Below are 20,849 nucleotides of genomic sequence, written 5' to 3' on the forward strand. Positions count from 1 at the left end.
GACATACCTTGAGGACAGAAGTGGTACGGTCGACACAATGACATACCTTGAGGACAGAAGTGGTATAGTGGACACAGTGACATACCTTGAGGACAGAAGTGGTACAGTGGACACAGTGAGATACTTTGAGGACAGAAGTGGTACAGTGGACACAGTGAGATACTTTGAGGACAGAAGTGGTACAGTGGACACTGACATACTTTGAGGACAGAAGTGGTACAGTGGACACTGACATACTTTGAGGACAGAAGTGGTACTGTGGACACTGACATACTTTGAGGACAGAAGTGGTACAGTGGACACTGACATACTTTGAGGACAGAAGTGGTACAGTGGACACTGACATACTTTGAGGACAGAAGTGGTACAGTGGACACTGACATACTTTGAGGACAGAAGTGGTACAGTGGACACTGACATACTTTGATGACAGAAGTGGTACAGTGGACACAGTGACATACCTTGATGACAGAAGTGGTATGGTGGACACAGTGACTTACCTTGAGGACAGTAGTGGTACGGTGGACACAATGACATACCTTGAGGGCAGTAGTGGAAGGGTGGACACAATGACATATCTTGAGGACAGAAGTGGTATGGTGGACAGTGACATACCTTGAGGGCAGTAGTGGAAGGGTGGACACAATGACATATCTTAAGGACAGAAGTGGTATGGTGGACACAATGATATATAAGGACAGAAGTTGAAGGGTGGACACAATGATATACCTTGAGGACAGAAGTGGTACAGTGGACAGTGATATACCTTGAGGACAGAAGTGGTACGGTGGACACAGTGACATACCTTGACGACAGAAGTGGTATGGTGGACACAGTGACTTACCTTGAGGACAGAAGTGGTATGGTGGACACAATGACTTACCTTGAGGACAGTAGTGGTACGGTGGACACAATGACATACCTTGAGGGCAGTAGTGGAAGGGTGGACACAATGACATATCTTGAGGACAGAAGTGGTATGGTGGACAGTGACATACCTTGAGGGCAGTAGTGGAAGGGTGGACACAATGACATATCTTAAGGACAGAAGTGGTATGGTGGACACAATGATATACCTTAAGGACAGAAGTTGAAGGGTGGACACAATGATATACCTTGAGGACAGAAGTGGTACAGTGGACACAGTGAGATACTTTGAGGACAGAAGTGGTACAGTGGACACAGTGACATACCTTGAGGATAGAAGTTGAAGAGTAGACACAATGATATACCTTGAAGACAGAAGTGGTACAGTGGACACAGTGAGATACTTTGAGGACAGAAGTGGTACAGTGGACACAGTGACATACCTTGAGGATAGAAGTGGTATGGTGGACACAATGACATACCTTGAGGACAGAAGTGGTACGGTGGACACAATGACATACCTTGAGGACAGAAGTGGTACGGTCGACACAATAACATACCTTGAGGACAGAAGTGGTACGGTCGACACAATGACATACCTTGAGGACAGAAGTGGTACGGTCGACACAATGACATACCTTGAGGACAGAAGTGGTACGGTCGACACAATGACATACCTTGAGGACAGAAGTGGTACGGTCGACACAATGACATACCTTGAGGACAGAAGTGGTACGGTCGACACAATGACATACCTTGAGGACAGAAGTGGTACGGTCGACACAATGACATACCTTGAGGACAGAAGTGGTACGGTCGACACAATGACATACCTTGAGGACAGAAGTGGTACGGTCGACACAATGACATACCTTGAGGACAGAAGTGGTACGGTCGACACAATGACATACCTTGAGGACAGAAGTGGTACGGTCGACACAATGACATACCTTGAGGACAGAAGTGGTACAGTCGACACAATAACATACCTTGAGGACAGAAGTGGTACGGTGGACACAATGACATACCTTGAGGACAGAAGTGGTATAGTGGACCCAGTGACATATCTTGAGGAAAGAAGTGGTACGGTGGACACAGTGACATACCTTGAGGACAGAAGTGGTACGGTCGACACAATGACATACCTTGAGGAAAGAAGTGGTACAGTCGACACAATGACATACCTTGAGGACAGAAGTGGTACGGTCGACACAATGACATACCTTGAGGACAGAAGTGGTACGGTCGACACAATGACATACCTTGAGGACAGAAGTGGTACGGTCGACACAATGACATACCTTGAGGACAGAAGTGGTACGGTGGACACAATGACATACCTTGAGGACAGAAGTGGTATAGTGGACACAGTGACATATCTTGAGGAAAGAAGTGGTACAGTGGACACAGTGACATACCTTGAGGACAGAAGTGGTACGGTCGACACAATGACACACCTTGAGGAAAGAAGTGGTACGGTCGACACAATGACATACCTTGAGGACAGAAGTGGTACGGTCGACACAATGACATACCTTGAGGACAGAAGTGGTACGGTCGACACAATGACATACCTTGAGGACAGAAGTGGTATAGTGGACACAGTGACATACCTTGAGGACAGAAGTGGTACGGTCGACACAATGACATACCTTGAGGACAGAAGTGGTACGGTGGACACAATGACATACCTTGAGGACAGAAGTGGTATAGTGGACACAGTGACATATCTTGAGGAAAGAAGTGGTACAGTGGACACAGTGACATACCTTGAGGACAGAAGTGGTACGGTCGACACAATGACACACCTTGAGGAAAGAAGTGGTACGGTCGACACAATGACATACCTTGAGGACAGAAGTGGTACGGTCGACACAATGACATACCTTGAGGACAGAAGTGGTACGGTCGACACAATGACATACCTTGAGGACAGAAGTGGTATAGTGGACACAGTGACATACCTTGAGGACAGAAGTGGTTCAGTGGACACAGTGAGATACTTTGAGGACAGAAGTGGTACAGTGGACACAGTGAGATACTTTGAGGACAGAAGTGGTACAGTGGACACTGACATACTTTGAGGACAGAAGTGGTACAGTGGACACTGACATACTTTGAGGACAGAAGTGGTACTGTGGACACTGACATACTTTGAGGACAGAAGTGGTACAGTGGACACTGACATACTTTGAGGACAGAAGTGGTACAGTGGACACTGACATACTTTGAGGACAGAAGTGGTACAGTGGACACTGACATACTTTGAGGACAGAAGTGGTACAGTGGACACTGACATACTTTGATGACAGAAGTGGTACAGTGGACACAGTGACATACCTTGATGACAGAAGTGGTATGGTGGACACAGTGACTTACCTTGAGGACAGTAGTGGTACGGTGGACACAATGACATACCTTGAGGGCAGTAGTGGAAGGGTGGACACAATGACATATCTTGAGGACAGAAGTGGTATGGTGGACAGTGACATACCTTGAGGGCAGTAGTGGAAGGGTGGACACAATGACATATCTTAAGGACAGAAGTGGTATGGTGGACACAATGATATACCTTAAGGACAGAAGTTGAAGGGTGGACACAATGATATACCTTGAGGACAGAAGTGGTACAGTGGACAGTGATATACCTTGAGGACAGAAGTGGTACGGTGGACACAGTGACATACCTTGAGGACAGAAGTGGTATGGTGGACACAATGACATACCTTGAGGACAGAAGTGGAAGGGTGCACACAGTGACATACCTTGAGGACAGAAGTGGTATGGTGGACACAGTGACATACCTTGAGGACAGAAGAAATAAGGTGGACACAATGTCATACCTTGAGGACAGTAGTGGTATGGTGTACAGTCCTTCTGTTCCGGCGACACGGCACTCTGACAGTAATAGCCTGCTGGACACGCGTCACATGACGACTGACCCTCGTTGATCTGGAACTGTCCAGGAGGACACGGTTTCGGGTCAGCTGATGCCAGCGGACAGAAGTAGCCGACTGGACAGGGGAAGCCGGATGGCATTGGTGATATTGTGGTGTCATTGGCAGGACAGTAGTATCCGGCTGAGCAGACACCAGTTGCCTCCGTCTGACCTTCAGATGCACAGTAGTAACCTCCAGGACAAGGGAGACAATCCGATAGCACAGCGCCTCCTACAAATAACAATAAAGTGAAATTAACAGTAAGATATCATAAAACCATAAACTGTATACAATATAGTGGAGCTAACAATTAGATACCACAGGATTGTGTAAATTACAAAAAGAAAAACAGACTCATTTTAGAACAAACAAGCAAGAACTTAAAAACACAAACAAGAACAAACCATTATGATATTAAATTTGTTCAAAAGTCAATTTTTATTTAAAAAATGGTTTTACATCACTAGCTCGTTGAGCAACTGGATTTGCATTTGGCACTAGCCTGATATTAAAAAAGCACTAGCCCCAGGAGTAGGGCTAGCAGATTTACCTGTGCTGTTTCGTATGGTTCCTGCGGGACACTTCTTCCTCATGGATGTTCCTTGTGGACAGTAATGACCGGGGATACACAGTCCGTTGAGAGGGTAGGCCACCGACGTACCTGGTGCTGGACTGTCAGCACCACCCTGGCAGAAGTAACCTTCATCACACAAGCCTGAAAGTTCATGGGAAGAAGAATAAGTTGGAATCTGTAACATTTTATACTATTAATGATAAAACCAGTTCTTGCACCGATTGATTGCTTAATATAGAGCCAAGACATTTTTGTTTATCTTGAACAAATTACAGAACCAAAGCAAGAATAAAAATATTACAACAAACATAAAACTAATTAACTGCATTGTTTAACTGCAAAGTGTTTACTAAGACCTAAATTCATACAAAGTTATCTTCTCTACTAATAATATTTGTTATTTCAAAGGCAGGAAGAAGAAAGGAACAAACATTTTATTTAACTGGTACATCAAAGGCCGTGGTATGTGCAATCCTGTCTATAGGATGGTGCATATAAAAGATGCCTTGCTGCTAATCGAAAAGAGTAGCGCTTGAAATGGCGACAGCGGGTTTCCTCCCTCAATATCTGTGTGGTCCTTAACCATATGTCCAATGCCATATAACCAAAAATAAAATGTGTTGAGTGTGTCTTTAAATAAACCATTTCCTTCAACACATTTTTGTTTACAATTGGTTATATGTCGTCAGAAAAGTTGTTGCCAACACTCCATGTGCTATTTTCTCTAATTAGCAGCATAGGAGCATTTATATGCACTATCCCATAGACAAGATAGTACATACCATGGCCTTTGTTACACCAGTTGTGGGTCACTGGCTGGACCTGTTGGGCAGTCAGTACAATACAAGACCGGTTTACCTGTTGGACTGGGATTGCCGTAACCCTGGCAGTAGTGACCTGTTGGGCAGTCAGTACAATACCAGACCGGTTTACCTGATGGACTGGGATTGCCGTAACCCTGGCAGTAGTGACCTCTTGCGCAGTCAGTACAATACAAGACTGGTTTACCTGATGGACTGGGATTGCCGTAACCCTGGCAGTAGTGACCTGTTGGGCAGTCAGTACAATACCAGACCGATTTACCTGATGGACTGGGATTGCCGTAACCCTGGCAGTAGTGACCTGTTGGGCAGTCAGTACAATACAAGACTGGTTTACCTGAAGGACTGGGATTGCCGTAACCCTGGCACTAGTGACCTGTTGGGCAGTCAGTACAATACAAGACTGGTTTACCTGATGGACTGGGATTGCCGTAACCCTGGCACTAGTGACCTGTTGGGCAGTCAGTACAATACAAGACTGGTTTACCTGAAGGACTGGGATTGCCGTAACCCTGGCACTAGTGACCTGTTGGGCAGTCAGTACAATACAAGACTGGTTTACCTGAAGGACTGGGATTGCCGTCACCCTGGCAGTAGTGACCTGTTGGGCAGTCAGTACACTGGGAAGAAAGCTCCATGCTTGTCTTGTTATTGAAGGTTCCCGGTGGACAGGGCTGTGGGTTCACACCATACGGACAGTAGTAGCCTGAAAATTAAAATATACAAATGAAGGGTCCACAGGAATTACCTATGATATGATGATATGTCCAAACAGATAGTCAGTATTATAACGGTTGTGTATGTCAAAGTCACAATAAATTAAACAGCTATAATTATGGTAGGCCATGAAAATTAGTTGGTAAATTGTATTTTTTAGGTATATATGTAAATATTCCACGATTGCAGAGTTGTAAACATTAAAATTTAAAAATATCATCTTACTAAAAATGTGACATCACAGGTTATTCCCATGTACTCTTCAAATATATATATAAACAGAGAGAAAGAAATAAAGGAGCACTTACTATTACAGTTGAATTTTTATTATTATTAAATTTTTGGGGGCTGTTATTTTTTAGATCAATGGAAATGAATGACAAGAAAGTGGTTAACTTCCTAACATTGAGTTTGATGGTTCTGGTGGCATTCTGTATTTCTTGTTATTATTTATGGTACAAAATATATATTAAAATTGTCTTAATAATTATCTTAAAATCCCAACGTTTCATTTAAAAAGTTTAAACTTCCTCAGGGGAATAAAACAATTGTTTTTTTTATTTATGTAATCCCTTATTGTTTGTCCATCAGTATATACAAACAAACATGATATACAACTGTTCAAATGAAGAGTAGTTTTACAAAACTCAGTAAGACCACAAGATGTGAATTTCATAAAAACAATGTGTTATGTTTCAAAGATATAAAACTTCATGGTTTATATCAACCATATAAGGATTTAATCCATTTTAGAATAGCCATTGTGTACAGAATATCAAACAAGCAATTTATGTTATTATCCCCATTTACTCCAGTTTCGGAAATTAATGAGTTAGGTAGACCTCTTCAATTGTGTTTGAAAAAACGTGATACCAAAATTAAATGTTATTAGTAAAACAAAACTGAACATAACAATGATTAAATAAGATAATTAAAAAAATAGCTCCTTGAAGACTTTAAATTCAGAACAGAACAGAACAGAACAGAACAGAACAGATGTTTAACACACCCCACAACGAAAAATACATCAGCTATTGGGTGTCCATCTAAGGTAAAGGCAAAACATTAAGCGATGATCAACATCAATATAAAAATACAAATGTTAAATTAAAACAGTGTAAAGAACTGTGCCAAAAAATACAAATATCACGCCTAGATAAAATTAAAATTTAGAATAAAAGTCAGTGTCACGAAGAAATTGTAATATAAGTTCTGGATGGAATCATGAGGATTCCATCACATTTCTATGACCAAATATATCTTTTCTAGTTTCTCTCAGATGATTTCACTCCACCAAAATGTGGTGCATCTTCACAGGACACTGACAGTGCTCACACTGAGGTGGAGGATCCTTCTTCAAAATAAATGAATGGGTCAGATAACTCTAAACTCATTTGTCACACACAACTATGTAAAATATAAAATAATAGATCAAACCAGCTTCTTCTTTTTTCAACAGAAATTCATGTAAATAAAAATAAAAGATGAAACCAGCTGTTTTCAGACAGAAATTCATGTAAGATGAAACAATAGCTTCCATATTAGATAGAATTAATTTAAAATGGTCTAAAAGCTCCTACCAGGTTTGCAGTCGAGTGGAGATGTCATGTTCATGTCCGGGCACATGGATCCTGCTGGGCAGGTCGTACAGTTGTCTTTTCCGTAATCCGACTGGAAGGAACCAATCGGACAGCCCTGCTCAAAAGATGATCCCTCAGGACAGAAATGGCCGGGAGGACACATGTAACCTTCGACGCCATCTGTTGGCGTAGGCGTGGTGCTGCCTTTTGTACACACATAGCTGAAAATATACAACCGTTCTTAATAAGTTTGGGGGTTTGGTTTCTACACTTCTGTTGGCGTAGGCGAGGTGCTGCTTTTTGTACACACATAGCTGAAAATATACAACTGTTCTTAATAAGTTTAGAGTTTTAAGTTTCTACGCCATCTGTTGAAAAATATACAACAGTTATTAATTAGTTTGGGGGTTTGGTTTCGACACCATCTGTTGGGGTAGGCGTGGTGCTGCCTTTTGTACACACATAGATGAAAATATACAACAGTTATTAATAAGTTTAGAGGTTTGGTTTCTACACCTTGGGTTGGGGTAGATGTGGTACGGCCTTTTGTACATACATAGCTGAAAATATACAACAGTCCTTAATAGTAAATATAATTATTTTTAAAAGTAGCTATATATACATACAGATGGCACATAGTTTTTACATTAGCTTTTTGGTGAATTGGTAATGACATATATATTTGCCAAATATATATATTTATATGCACTTTCCCAAAAGACTGGACAGAATATACTAGTTGTGGAGCACTGGTTGGGATGGGGAAAAACTAAATCACAGAAAACTGTGCAAAGAGAGAAAAAGAATGTTTTTATCTGCAAGTTTAGGTGCATGTGCGTATGAGCCTGAAGTTGCCTTTACAAACAGGTCTACTATCTCTACATCTTACCCTGCATCACAAGGCAAAGCTTCCGACTGTTTGGTGAAGGCCTGTTGGTTGCAGTATCGGCCTGGTGGACAGGGTTCACACCCATCGGGTCCAGTTACCTCCCTTTGTGTGGAGAACGTCCCCCTCGGACATGGTGTGGGGTAGGCTGTACCATTCTGACAGTAGTAGCCGACTGGACACCGGTCATTGCCAGTGAATGTCACGTTGTATGTATGATTTACCTAAAATAATAAAAACAAAAATATACAATGGTTTCTCCATCTCTTCTTTGCATGCTAATGCCATATTATTGCAAGTATGGTTTACCATAATAACAAACACACAAATGTACACGGGGTTCTAAAGCTCTTCTTTGCATGCTAATGCCATATTATTGCAAGTATGGTTTACCATAATAACAAACACACAAATGTACCAGGGTTTCTCCATCTCTTCTTTGCATGCTAATGCCATATTATTGCAGGTATGGTTTACCATAATAACAAACACAAATGTACCAGGGTTTCTAAAGCTCTTCTTTGCATGCTAATGCCATATTATTGCAAGTATGGTTTACCATAATAACAAACACACAAATGTACCAGGGTTTCTCCATCTCTTCTTTGCATGCTAATGCCATATTATTGCAGGTATGGTTTACCATAATAACAAACACAAATGTACCAGGGTTTCTAAAGCTCTTCTTTGCATGCTAATGCCATATTATTGCAGGTATGATTTACCATAATAACAAACACATAAATGTACCAGGGTTTCTAAAGCTCTTCTTTGCATGCTAATGCCATATTATTGCAGGTATGATTTACCATAATAACAAACACACAAATGTACCAGGGTTTCTAAAGCTCTTCTTTGCATGCTAATGCCATATTATTGCAAGTATGGTTTACCATAATAACAAACACACAAATGTACACGGGTTTCTAAAGCTCTTCTTTGCATGCTAATGCCATATTATTGCAAGTATGATTTACCATAATAACAAACACACAAATGTACACGGGTTTCTAAAGCTCTTCTTTGCATGCTAATGCCATATTATTGCAGGTATGGTTTACCATAATAACAAACACACAAATGTACCAGGGTTTCTAAAGCTCTTCTTTGCATGCTAATGCCATATTATTGCAGGTATGATTTACCATAATAACAAACACACAAATGTACCAGGGTTCTAAAGCTCTTCTTTGCATGCTAATGCCATATTATTGCAAGTATGATTTACCATAATAACAAACACACAAATGTACACGGGTTCTAAAGCTCTTCTTTGCATGCTAATGCCAAATTGCAAGTATGGTTTACCATAATAACACACGCACAAATGTACAATTATTTCTCTATTTTGCATGCTAATTCAGTCAGTGGGCCCATTGGGCTATTTCTCACTCCAGCCAGTGTACCACAACTGGTATATCAAAGACCATGGTATGTATTATCCTGTCTGTGGGATGGTGCATATAAATGATCCCTTGCTTGCTGCTATCGAAAAAGAGTAGCTCATGAAGTGGCGACAGTGGGTTTCATCTCTCAATATCTGTGTCGTCCTTAACCATATGTCTGATGCCATATAACCGTAAATAAAATGTGTTGAGTGCTTCGTTAAATAAAACATTTCCTTCCTTCCATTTGCTAAACACAAGTAACACCTTCCATAATTCAAAAGAATAAACTATATGAATGAAATATTTCCCATCTCACCTTGTCATCTATTGGTGTTGGTGACGATGCCCCACCCGTGCAGTAGTAGCCTCCCCAGCACTCTGCTGTTGGCGCCGACAGACCAGTTCTGTCACAGTACAGACCCGCACTGCAGTCTGTACAGTTTTCTACGTTGGTGTAATACTCGTCTGGACCGAACGTTCCCGCAGGACACGGGAATGATTTAGCTGCCTGGGTTTTCTCTGGACAGAAGAATCCCTGGGGACAAGGTGATGGGAAGACAACTGGGTAACCTGGAATAAACACAAGAATTCCACTGAATGACTCATCTCATCTACGATAAACATATTCAATGTTGCTGATAATTTCATCCATAAATGTACATCTAAATGTATGTTTGAAAAATAATAATATTAATTTTTTTAAATTCAATTAAATTTTAATTAGTTTAAAATGTTTTTCAAATGCAATGAACATCCATAGGTGCAACTGCAAACACAATTTCTTTTATGTAAGACTTATAATCTGTGTGAGAAATAGAGGATACTCACCGAGTGTCTTGTGATATCATAATTTATCAGCACGAGTTTTTATACTTTTATCAATGAGTGCTGGTAAATTATGATATCACAAGACACAAGGGGGGTATTCTTTCTATCATCTATTGTCATTGTTTTCATTTGTGACAACTGTAAACAATGTCAGTAATGTGGGTTGAATGTCACTATATTTAGCAGCGGTAGACTTGTTAACAATGGCGTGACGTCGCTAATGATAGGTATCTCCTAGGAGAATATCACAGGAGATATCACAAATTATAATGCCAGTGATATCTCCTACAATAGCCTTTAATGGATGATAAATGGAGCTAAACAATACAATTTAATGTTGAGCTAAATGTAAATAGAGAATACTACATGAGTGGCCGTTAGATACCATTTATCTTATGAGTTGTTTAAAAACATATCAAACGAGCGAAAGCGAGTTGGATAAATTTCTTTAAACAATGAGTTGTAAGATAAATGGTATCTAACAGACATGAATGTATATTCTATTTTTTACATATCTTTAGATGGCATAATGTTTTTAACATGCTCCTATACCACTAAGGTTTCGAGCATGACCACCCCGGGTTCGGCCTCTAGAAAACAGTTTTAAAATAAATTTAAACACCTTCTCCAACTAAAACCTATGTATGGCCCAAGCGCTTATAGTTAACCTGTGCATCACAGACAAGTTAATTTCAGGTTATCTAGTACGTCACAAAGTGATTGATTTGACCGGTCTGTGTTTTTCATTGGATGGTACGGCATTGGTGACCTGGTCGTCACCTATGAGTAGCCAGTCGTATATCTTTAAAATGTTATCACACGTATGTGTGTTAATGCTATATGTGTTATCAAAAATAATGACTGATGTTCTCACCAACGGGTGTGTAAGAAACGTTAATGATGAAAAGCAAAATGTGACAGCAGGGAGATCCATAACTAATGTTTTGTTTTGGAAGGAGGTAAATTACACATAACGACTTACAAACAATATAAATCACAATCTCAAAAATGTATTGCGAAAGAGATGGGATACGCATATGCATGTAGCCTTAAAGCAAAGATTTGACAATAAATTGTTAATATAGAAGGAAGGAAGCTATATACATTGATAAGGAATATATGGGCCAGTCAAGAATTACCATTAATATGCAGTAATCCATGAAAAATAGGTTGTGGTGACCTAATTATGGTATGTGACACACCTCCATCTCATACTGTATTTAATGCAAGGTTTGATGATCATACAATATGAACTGATAAGGAAGATATGGACCGAACAAGGATTTCCTTTGATATGCAGTAATGATCTGTGAAAAATAGGTCACAGTAACCTAGTTATGGTGCACAATACATCAATATCCCAAATTGTAGTTGCATACAAAGCTTTAAAATTAAAGTTTGTTTTGTTTAACAACACCACTAGAGCACATTGATTTCTTAATCATCAGCTATGGGATGTAAAATATTAGGTAATTCTGACATAGACATATAAACCTGCTACATTTTTCCATTAGTAGCAACGGATCTTTTATATGCACCATCCCACAGACAGGATAGCACATACCATGGTCTTTGATAGATCAGTCATGGTCCACTGGCTAGAATGAAAAATAGCACAATGGGCACAATTAGGCTTTATGAACCTATATAAATATATATATATATATATATGGGCCGGACAAGAAACGTTAACGGACGGATGAACGGATGGATAATTAGAAGTACGCACAATACCATACCATAAAACTATCTCTATAACAAGGAAGGAAATGTTTTATTTAACAACGCACCCAACACATTTTATTTATGGTTATATTGTGTCAGACATATGGTTAAGGACCACACAGATTTTGAGAAAAAACCCGCTGTCGCAACTTCATGGGCTACTCTTTTCGATTAGCAGCAAAGGATTTTTTATATCCCACAGACAGGATAGCACATACCACGGCCTTTGATATACCAGGCGTGGTGCACTGGCTGGAACGAGAAATAGCCCAATGGGCCCACCGACGGGGATCGATTGCATCAAGCAAGCGTTTTATCACTGGGCTACGCCCCGCACCCTCTATAACAAAGACGAGCATATAAAACTGGGATGTTTTTTATGAATCAATGAACATGCATAGCCTTGGGTAACTCACCATCGATAATAGTAATGTTTCCAGCATTTGCATCACAGAAGTAGCCTGGCGGACAGTCATTACACAAGCTCTGACCCCCGTTCACTTGGTACGTTCCATTCGGACACTGCTCTGGAATAGTTGAACCCAATTCGCAGAAGTGGCCTTTCCAGCACTGAAGGTCTGCAGGTGTTGGTGATTTCTGTCCCCCGGGACAATAATATCCTGGTTCACAGAATCCAGTTGGCACAGTGTCTCCAGTCCCTATAATAAAGTCATTTTGTTATAATAATCAGTTTTATTATGAACATTTCTTCTTCTTTTTTTTTGATCAACTTCCATAGTTTTAAAGATGTCTGTATTACAAAGTGTCAGGTTTTTAACTTCTAAACTTTAACTTTACTGTTGAAGGTTTTAAGACAGACTTGTTTTAAATAATTCTATATATAGTTTTTTGGTGATGACAAATAAAAAGGAAACTGATTAATAGGTTTTAAAAAAATGTCTCTAAAAAAAAACATAACTTGACTGTAACTTAGAAAAAAACAACTAAATTTGCTGCAATACAAATTTTAAGAATAATTGAAAAGTTAATTATTTTCCAGTAAAAAAAAATTTCTCTTGTTCCACAACATTGAAAGTCTACCAAATATTAAACAGTCAAAATACAATCACCACAGTTTAGATATATATTATAAAATAAAAAAATTTGTCACAGCACTAAATAAAATTATTCAACAAAATACTAATTACAATGAAAACCCCATAAACCAGACATCCATGGGACCAAATAAATCGTCTGGTTTTTAAGGGGAATCTGGTTACAGAAGCTCTCTTCAGTACTGATATTTAAAAAGGAACTATGAAAAACATCCGGTTTTAAGTGAATTCCAATTTACATAGGGTCCGGTTTTGAGGGATTTTACAGTATACAAGTAACCTAATTATGTTAAACATTTTATAACTTATATCAGGTCTACAGTCTGAATACAGAATGGATCACAAACCTTGGCAGAACATGCCGGCTGTACAGTTGAGGCAATCGTCGACCGATTTCCCTCCAGTCTTGTTGGCAAATGTCCCCGCGGGGCACTGTGTGGGGACGCTGGTACCGTCAGGACAGTAGTGTCCCTCGGGGCAGTCAATCTGAGTGGGAATCGGACTCTGACCCGTGCAATACCAGCCAGCACTGCAGTTTCCTACAATCAAGGAAGTGAGACATAGATGATTAAACAGAGTTCTATAATAACCGGACTCTGACCCGTGCAATACCAGCCAGGACTGCAGTTTCCTACAATCAAGGAAATGAGACAGAGATGATTAAACAGAGTTCTATAATAACCGGACTCTGACCCGTGCAATACCAGCCAGCACTGCAGTTTCCTACAATCAAGGAAATGAGACAGAGATGATTAAACAGAGAGTTCTATAATAAAAGGAAGGAAGGCGATGTTTTATTTAACGACACACTCAACACATTTTTTATTTACGGTGATATGGCGTCGGACATATGGTTAAGGACCATACAGATATTGAGGGAGGAAACCTGCTGTTGTCATTTTATGGGCTACTCTTTTCGATTAGCAGCAAGGGATCTTTTATATGCACCATCCCACAGACAGGGTAGTACATAACACGGCCTTTGATATACCAGTCGTGGTGCACTGACTGGAATGAGAAATAGCCCAATGGGCTCACTGACAAGGGATCGATTCTAAACCGACCGTGCATCAAGCGAAAACTTTACGTCTGGTCTACATCCTGCCCCTCTATAATAAAAAATCATGTAACTATCAAATCTTATTTAAAGTCATGTCTGCAATAGCAGCCAGCACTGCAGTTTCCTATAATCAAGGAAATGAGACAGAGATGATTAAAGAGAAAGTTCTATAATTAAAAAATCAACTATCAAATCGTATTTAAAGTCATGTCTGCAATAGCAGCCAGCACTGCAGTTTCCTATAATCAAGGAAATGAGACAGAGATGATTAAAGAGAAAGTTCTATAATTAAAAAATCAACTATCAAATCGTATTTAAAGTCATGTCTGCAATAGCAGCCAGCACTGCAGTTTCCTACAATCAAGGAAATGAGACAGAGATGATTAAAGAGAAAGTTCTATAATTAAAAAATCAACTATCAAATCTTATTTAAAGTCATGTCTGCAATAGCAGCCAGCACTGCAGTTTCCTATAATCAAGGAAATGAGACAGAGATGATTAAAGAGAAAGTTCTATAATTAAAAAATCAACTATCAAATCTTATTTAAAGTCATGTCTGCAATAGCAGCCAGCACTGCAGTTTCCTATAATCAAGGAAATGAGACAGAGATGATTAAAGAGAAAGTTCTATAATTAAAAAATCAACTATCCAATCGTATTTAAAGTCATGTCTGCAATGCTATACAACACTGCAGTTTCTTAAATCTGGAAACTAAAGATAAAGAAACAATCATAAAACTATTATAATAGCATTTTCAAAGTCTTGTCTGCAATAGCAACCAGCACTGCAGTTTACTGTAATCACTGAAATACATAGGACACTAAAAGAAAGGTGATCATAATTTTCAGCTGTACCATTAAATTTTGTATTTTAAGAAATAATTAACACATACTGAAATTCAGAAGAATAACAGGTTGATATGTTGTTTATCACAAATTTGCTTTGTTTATTGACACCACTGGAGCACATTGATTAATTAATCATCGGCTATTGGATGTCAAACATTTTGTAATTCTGACTCATAGTTATAAGAAGAAACTTACTACATTTTTCCTAATGCAGCAAGAGATTTTTTATATGCACTTTCCCACAGACAGGAAAACACATACCACGACCTTTATCCAGTTGTGGTGCACTGGTTAGAACAAGAAAAAACCTAATCAGCTGAATGGATCCACCAAGGTGGTTTGATCCTGCGACGTAAGCACCTTAAGCAAGCCTCAATTCACAAAATTGAGCGTTTATATCAAGTAAACCTATTTTAATTACAATTAACCATAACCCTGATTTGCCTTTTTTATTTTCACTATATTATAAAAGATGTTTAACCAGTGAGTTAAGAACATTCTACTCAGTATTTAATTCCCCCAGTTTTATGATTTATCATGTGTGTTTAACATTAACAACATAGTTACCTGTTGGAGAAGCCAGACCCGGAGTTTCACAGTAGAGACCAGGTGAACAGGCGATGGGTTTCACAGTGCCAGTCGGACAGTAGTATCCGATGGGACACACACCGCCACTGGTCAGCTCAAACGGGGAACACACGCAGTCCCACATTGGGGTGCACGTGTCATTGGAAACAAGGTCACTGAAACAGATGATCAATGGAACAGGTAAGTGAAAGATGGAAGAATGGATGAATGGATGAATGGATGGATGGATGGATGGATGGAGGGAGGGAGGGATGGATGGAGGGAGGGAGAGGAGGATGAACAATTGGATGATGGTTGAGTCAATTAAGGGTGGATGAAGGCTGAATAGATTAATGAAATAAAAGTAGGTTGAATGGATGGGTGGATGGATGATTGGATGGATGAATGGATGGATAAATGGTTGGATGGAATGGTAGGTACATGGGCTGGCTGGCTGGATGGAAGATGGATAAATGGTTGGATGGACATATGGGTGGTTGGCTTGATGGATAGCTGAAAGGATGGATGGATGGATGGATGAATGGATGGATGGATGGATGGATGGATGGATGGATGGATGGATGAATGGATAGTGTGATGGATGGATGAATGGATGGATGGATGGATCGTATGTTGGATGGATGGATGGATGGATGGATGGATAGTATGATGGATGGATGGATGGATGGATGTATGGATGGATGGATGGATGTGAGTGGGTTTGTAAAAATTCAGATGGATGGACTGATGGACACTAAAGATAAACATGGTATTTAAGTTAGACATACTAAAATAATCCACCAACTAACCTGATAATACCTACAGATCACTACACAAAAATTACTGTGTCCACACAGAAACGTACATGGTGTAACAACAAAGTAACTTAAGAATTTAGAAAATAATTTTGTAATGAAAATTGAACAGCCAATTAAATGTTTAGTTGCTATACAAAGTGTACATTAAAAGTAAGTAAAACCCACTGTATACAGTACCTGGATGTTCCATTCACTGTTGTCAGATTGCCCGAGTCGTACGGTCTGCGCTGGAATGATCGTCCGGCACAGAAGAATCCCTCGTCGCATGAACCACCTGGTAGAACATTTCCGACTCCTTCACAGAATTCACCCGGTGGACAGTCTAGACATTCAGAATCACTGCTGATACCTGAAGGCAACAAGTAAACGTTTTCAATACAAAACAGATTTTAACTGCAGTCTTGAAAAACTACAAATATACTAAAAGGTGCTATAAATGTTATAAATTAATTTGAAATGTATCATCATCCAGTGCTCTTTCTGCTTTCATCTACAGTGAATCCCCTCTAAACTGGACACCCTTGGGATCAAGACAAATGTCCCGTTTAAGAGGGATCTGGTTTAGAGAGGTTAAGTTCTGTTGTGGTTTTTAGAAAGGGACTCTGAAAGATGTCCGTTTTTGAGGGAATTCCGTTTTTAGAGGGTCTGGTCTTGACAGGTGTCACTGTATTTCTAATCAAAATGTGTGAGATTTTTGGCACTGTGAAATTCTTTATTTCTACGGGGTTTAAATTTGTGAATAGAACAAGATGGTATCATAAATTTGTATTATATTTTCGTTCTGAAATTCATTGACAGCAATTGTTCATGAATGACAGGAAAATTAGCCCTGAACTTTATGATTGCAATCAGCAGTGCCACCATAAAAAACTGTTACAAAATATTGATCTGTAACAGCATTATTATTATTATCAGGTATTTACTGTGTTATTATCTGTACTAAATTACCATCACAGGATAATCTGAATTTCAGGGGTTCGAATGTTGAATTAACAATTTACTGTATTATTATCTGTACTAAATTACCATCACAAGATAATCTGAATTTCAGGGGTTAGAATGTTGAATCAACAATTTACTTCATTATTATCTGTACTAAATTACCATCACAGGATAATCTGAATTTCAGGGGTTAGAATGTTGAATCAACAATTTACTGTGTTATTATCTGTACTAAATTACCATCACTGGATAATCTGAATTTCAGGGGTTCAAATGTTGAATCAACAATTTACTTCATTATTATCTGTATTAATTACCATCACAAGGTTTGTGAATTTCAGGGGTTAGAATGTAGAATCAACCATTTACTTCATTATTATCTGTACTAAATACCATCGCATTTCATTTCAACTTATTTTCGTGCTTATATACAATTAAGGTTCAAGCACGCTGTCCTGGGCACACAACTTAAGTAATCTGGGCTGTCTGTCCAGGACAGTGGATTAGTTGTTAATTGTTAGGGATTAGTGAGAGAGAAGAGTGTGTAGTGGTCTTACACCTACCCATTGAGTCATTAAAACTCGCTCTGGGTGGGAGCCAGTACCTACCAGCCTTATGTCTGATTGCCTAACCACGACACCACCGAGGCTGGTTTACCATCACAAGATAATGTGAATTTCGATTGGAATGTTGAATCAACTCTCAGTTGTTTACTGTTTATTAATGTGACCAGAAACTGGTAGCTGCATTGTATATTTCAATCAGTTGGGACACACTAAAGTAAAACACTAGATTGCTATTTTATAAGTTCTGCCTGTCTTACCTGTTCGGTTGTTGTATGTCCCCTTTGGACACGGGTACTGGGTGGCAAACTCTGTTCCTACTGGGCAGTAGTGGCCAGTCGGACAAACCTGGGGTGTTATCGTTTCATTCAGACAGAAGTAACCTGGTAATAAGATGTAAAGAAACATTTTGTAACATAATAATACAATGTTTTGAAAAGTAGTATTTATTTAGTTCAAGAATTGCACAAGAAACATTGAGCTGTTAATATGACAATTACCACAAGCCATTTTGAAAATTACCACAAGCCATTTTGAAAATTACCACAAGCCATTTTGAAAATTATCACGAGCCATTTTGAAAATTACATTTAGCTAGTTCAGGACTTGCACAAGAAATATTTTTTACTATAATTATCAAAACTACCACTAGCCATTTATGAAAATAATTATTTAGTTAGTTCAAGAATTTCAAAAGAAACACTGAGCAGTTAACATCAGCATTACTACCAGCCTTTTTAAAAATTACATCCAGCCATTTTGAAAAAATCAACATTTATCTAGTTCAAGAAATACTGAGCTATTAATATCAGAACTACCACCAGCCATTTTGAAAAATCAACATTTATCTAGTTCAAGAAATACTGAGCTATTAATATCAGAACTACCACCAGCCATTTTGAAAACTACCGCCAGGACTTGCACAAGAAAGGCTGAGTTAATATAAGAATTACCACCACACAAGCCATTTTGAAAATCAACATTTAGTTAGTTCAAGAAATGCACAAGAAACACATATCTTCTAATATTGGAATTTGCACCAGCTGTTTATATCAGAATTATACCACCATCCATTTTGAACAGCTATTTAAAGAAACTGAGTTTCAACCAGAAAGCATACTTATACAATGTTTATAGAGAACCACATACCTTTAAATAAAATTTAAAAAAGAAACAGATTTACCTTGTGGACAAGCCAGACAGAGGGGCGTGGCCTCAGCAGGGGAGTACTGGCCGGGCTGACACGGTACGGGGTAGGTCGAGTTGACAGGACACTGAGATCCTGCAGGGCAAACGCCACCAGTCCCCGTGAACGAGATTCCAGAGTTAGGTGTCTTCACATTAACTCCTGTAATAAAACATCAATATATGGTCATAAGTATAAAAACAGACTTAATCCAGAGTTAGGGGTCTTCATGTTAACTCCTGTAATAAAACATCAATATGTGGTCATAAGTATACAAACAGACTTATTCCAGAGTTAGGGGTCTTCACGTTAACTCCTGTGATAAAACATCAATAAGTTAACATGAAGACCAGAGTTATTCCAGAGTTAGGGGTCTTCACGTTAACTCCTGTGATAAAACATCAACATGCAGCAATATTCCAGATTTAGGGGTCTTCACGTTATCTCCTGTAATAAAACATCAATAAGTTAACATGAAGACCAGAGTTATTCCAGAGTTAGGGGTCATCACGTTAAATCTTGTCATAAAACATCAACATGCAGAAATATTCCAGATTTACGGGCCTTCACGTTATCTCCTGTAATGAAACATCAACATGTGGTCATAAGTATAAAAACAGACTTATTCCAGAGTTAGGGGTTTTCACGTTAACTCCTGTAATAAAACATCAACATGTAGAAATATTACAATATTCTTTATAACAATGTCAGTCATATAACTGCACAAAATAACACAATGTATGGTGAAGCAATTTTATACAGACTGTTATCCATTAATAAATTTATAAAACATGTAAAACAATTCTTATAATTGCAAACAAAATTCATATGATGATAAACAAAATTCTTACAACTACAAACAAAAAACAAAAAATTTAAAACAATTCCTTCTAAGACTGATTATATATTTTTTAGACCATTACCTGAGACACAGTAATATCCGGCCTCACACCCTCCTGAAGGTGCCAGGAGCCCCGTGGAGTCACAGAACATCCCTCCGGGACACTGTGAGCAGTCGGTATCGTTACTCAGCTTGTCACTGGCGCCGTATGTTCCAATCGGGCACGGTATGAAGCCTGAACCAGTCCCCAGGGGACAATATGAACCCTGGGGGCAGGGCACGGCTACCATCCCATCTGTGCAGTAGAATCCCTGGGGGCAGGTGTAACAGAGGGCAGCTCCGGTGTGGTTCATGTATGTCGCTGCAGGGCAGATCTGGGGGGTGACCGAGCCCTCTGGACAGTAGTGACCGATCGGGCAGATGTCTCCAGTTGTACCATCTGTAAATATTCAGTGAAACATTTTAAATAGATTTTTAAATGACTATGTCATTAAACAGATTTTAAATTACTATGTCATTAAACAGATTTTTAAATTACTATGTCACTAAATAGACTTTTAAATTACTATTTCATTACACAGATTTTAAAATTACTATGTCATTAAATAGATTTTTAAATTACCATGTCTTGATGCCATATAAC

At 39.0% G+C, this 20,849-nt stretch overlaps 1 protein-coding gene across 1 annotated transcript in view; it reads right to left on the reverse strand.

Moving 5' to 3' along the window:
* LOC121388636 overlaps window positions 1-20,849 on the reverse strand; it is a 207,172-nt gene that overhangs the window by 46,064 nt on the left and 140,259 nt on the right. Inside the window, 13 exon segments of the mRNA XM_041520062.1 lie at window positions 3,711-4,037; window positions 4,357-4,521; window positions 5,764-5,907; window positions 7,499-7,719; window positions 8,388-8,608; window positions 10,089-10,342; window positions 12,742-12,984; window positions 13,728-13,919; window positions 15,857-16,032; window positions 16,852-17,023; window positions 18,440-18,562; window positions 19,363-19,527; window positions 20,289-20,645. Coding sequence (XP_041375996.1) covers window positions 3,711-4,037; window positions 4,357-4,521; window positions 5,764-5,907; window positions 7,499-7,719; window positions 8,388-8,608; window positions 10,089-10,342; window positions 12,742-12,984; window positions 13,728-13,919; window positions 15,857-16,032; window positions 16,852-17,023; window positions 18,440-18,562; window positions 19,363-19,527; window positions 20,289-20,645 — 2,760 coding nt within the window.

Source organism: Gigantopelta aegis, chromosome 2, assembly GCF_016097555.1.
Source record: "Gigantopelta aegis isolate Gae_Host chromosome 2, Gae_host_genome, whole genome shotgun sequence".
Classification (NCBI taxonomy): domain Eukaryota; kingdom Metazoa; phylum Mollusca; class Gastropoda; order Neomphalida; family Peltospiridae; genus Gigantopelta; species Gigantopelta aegis.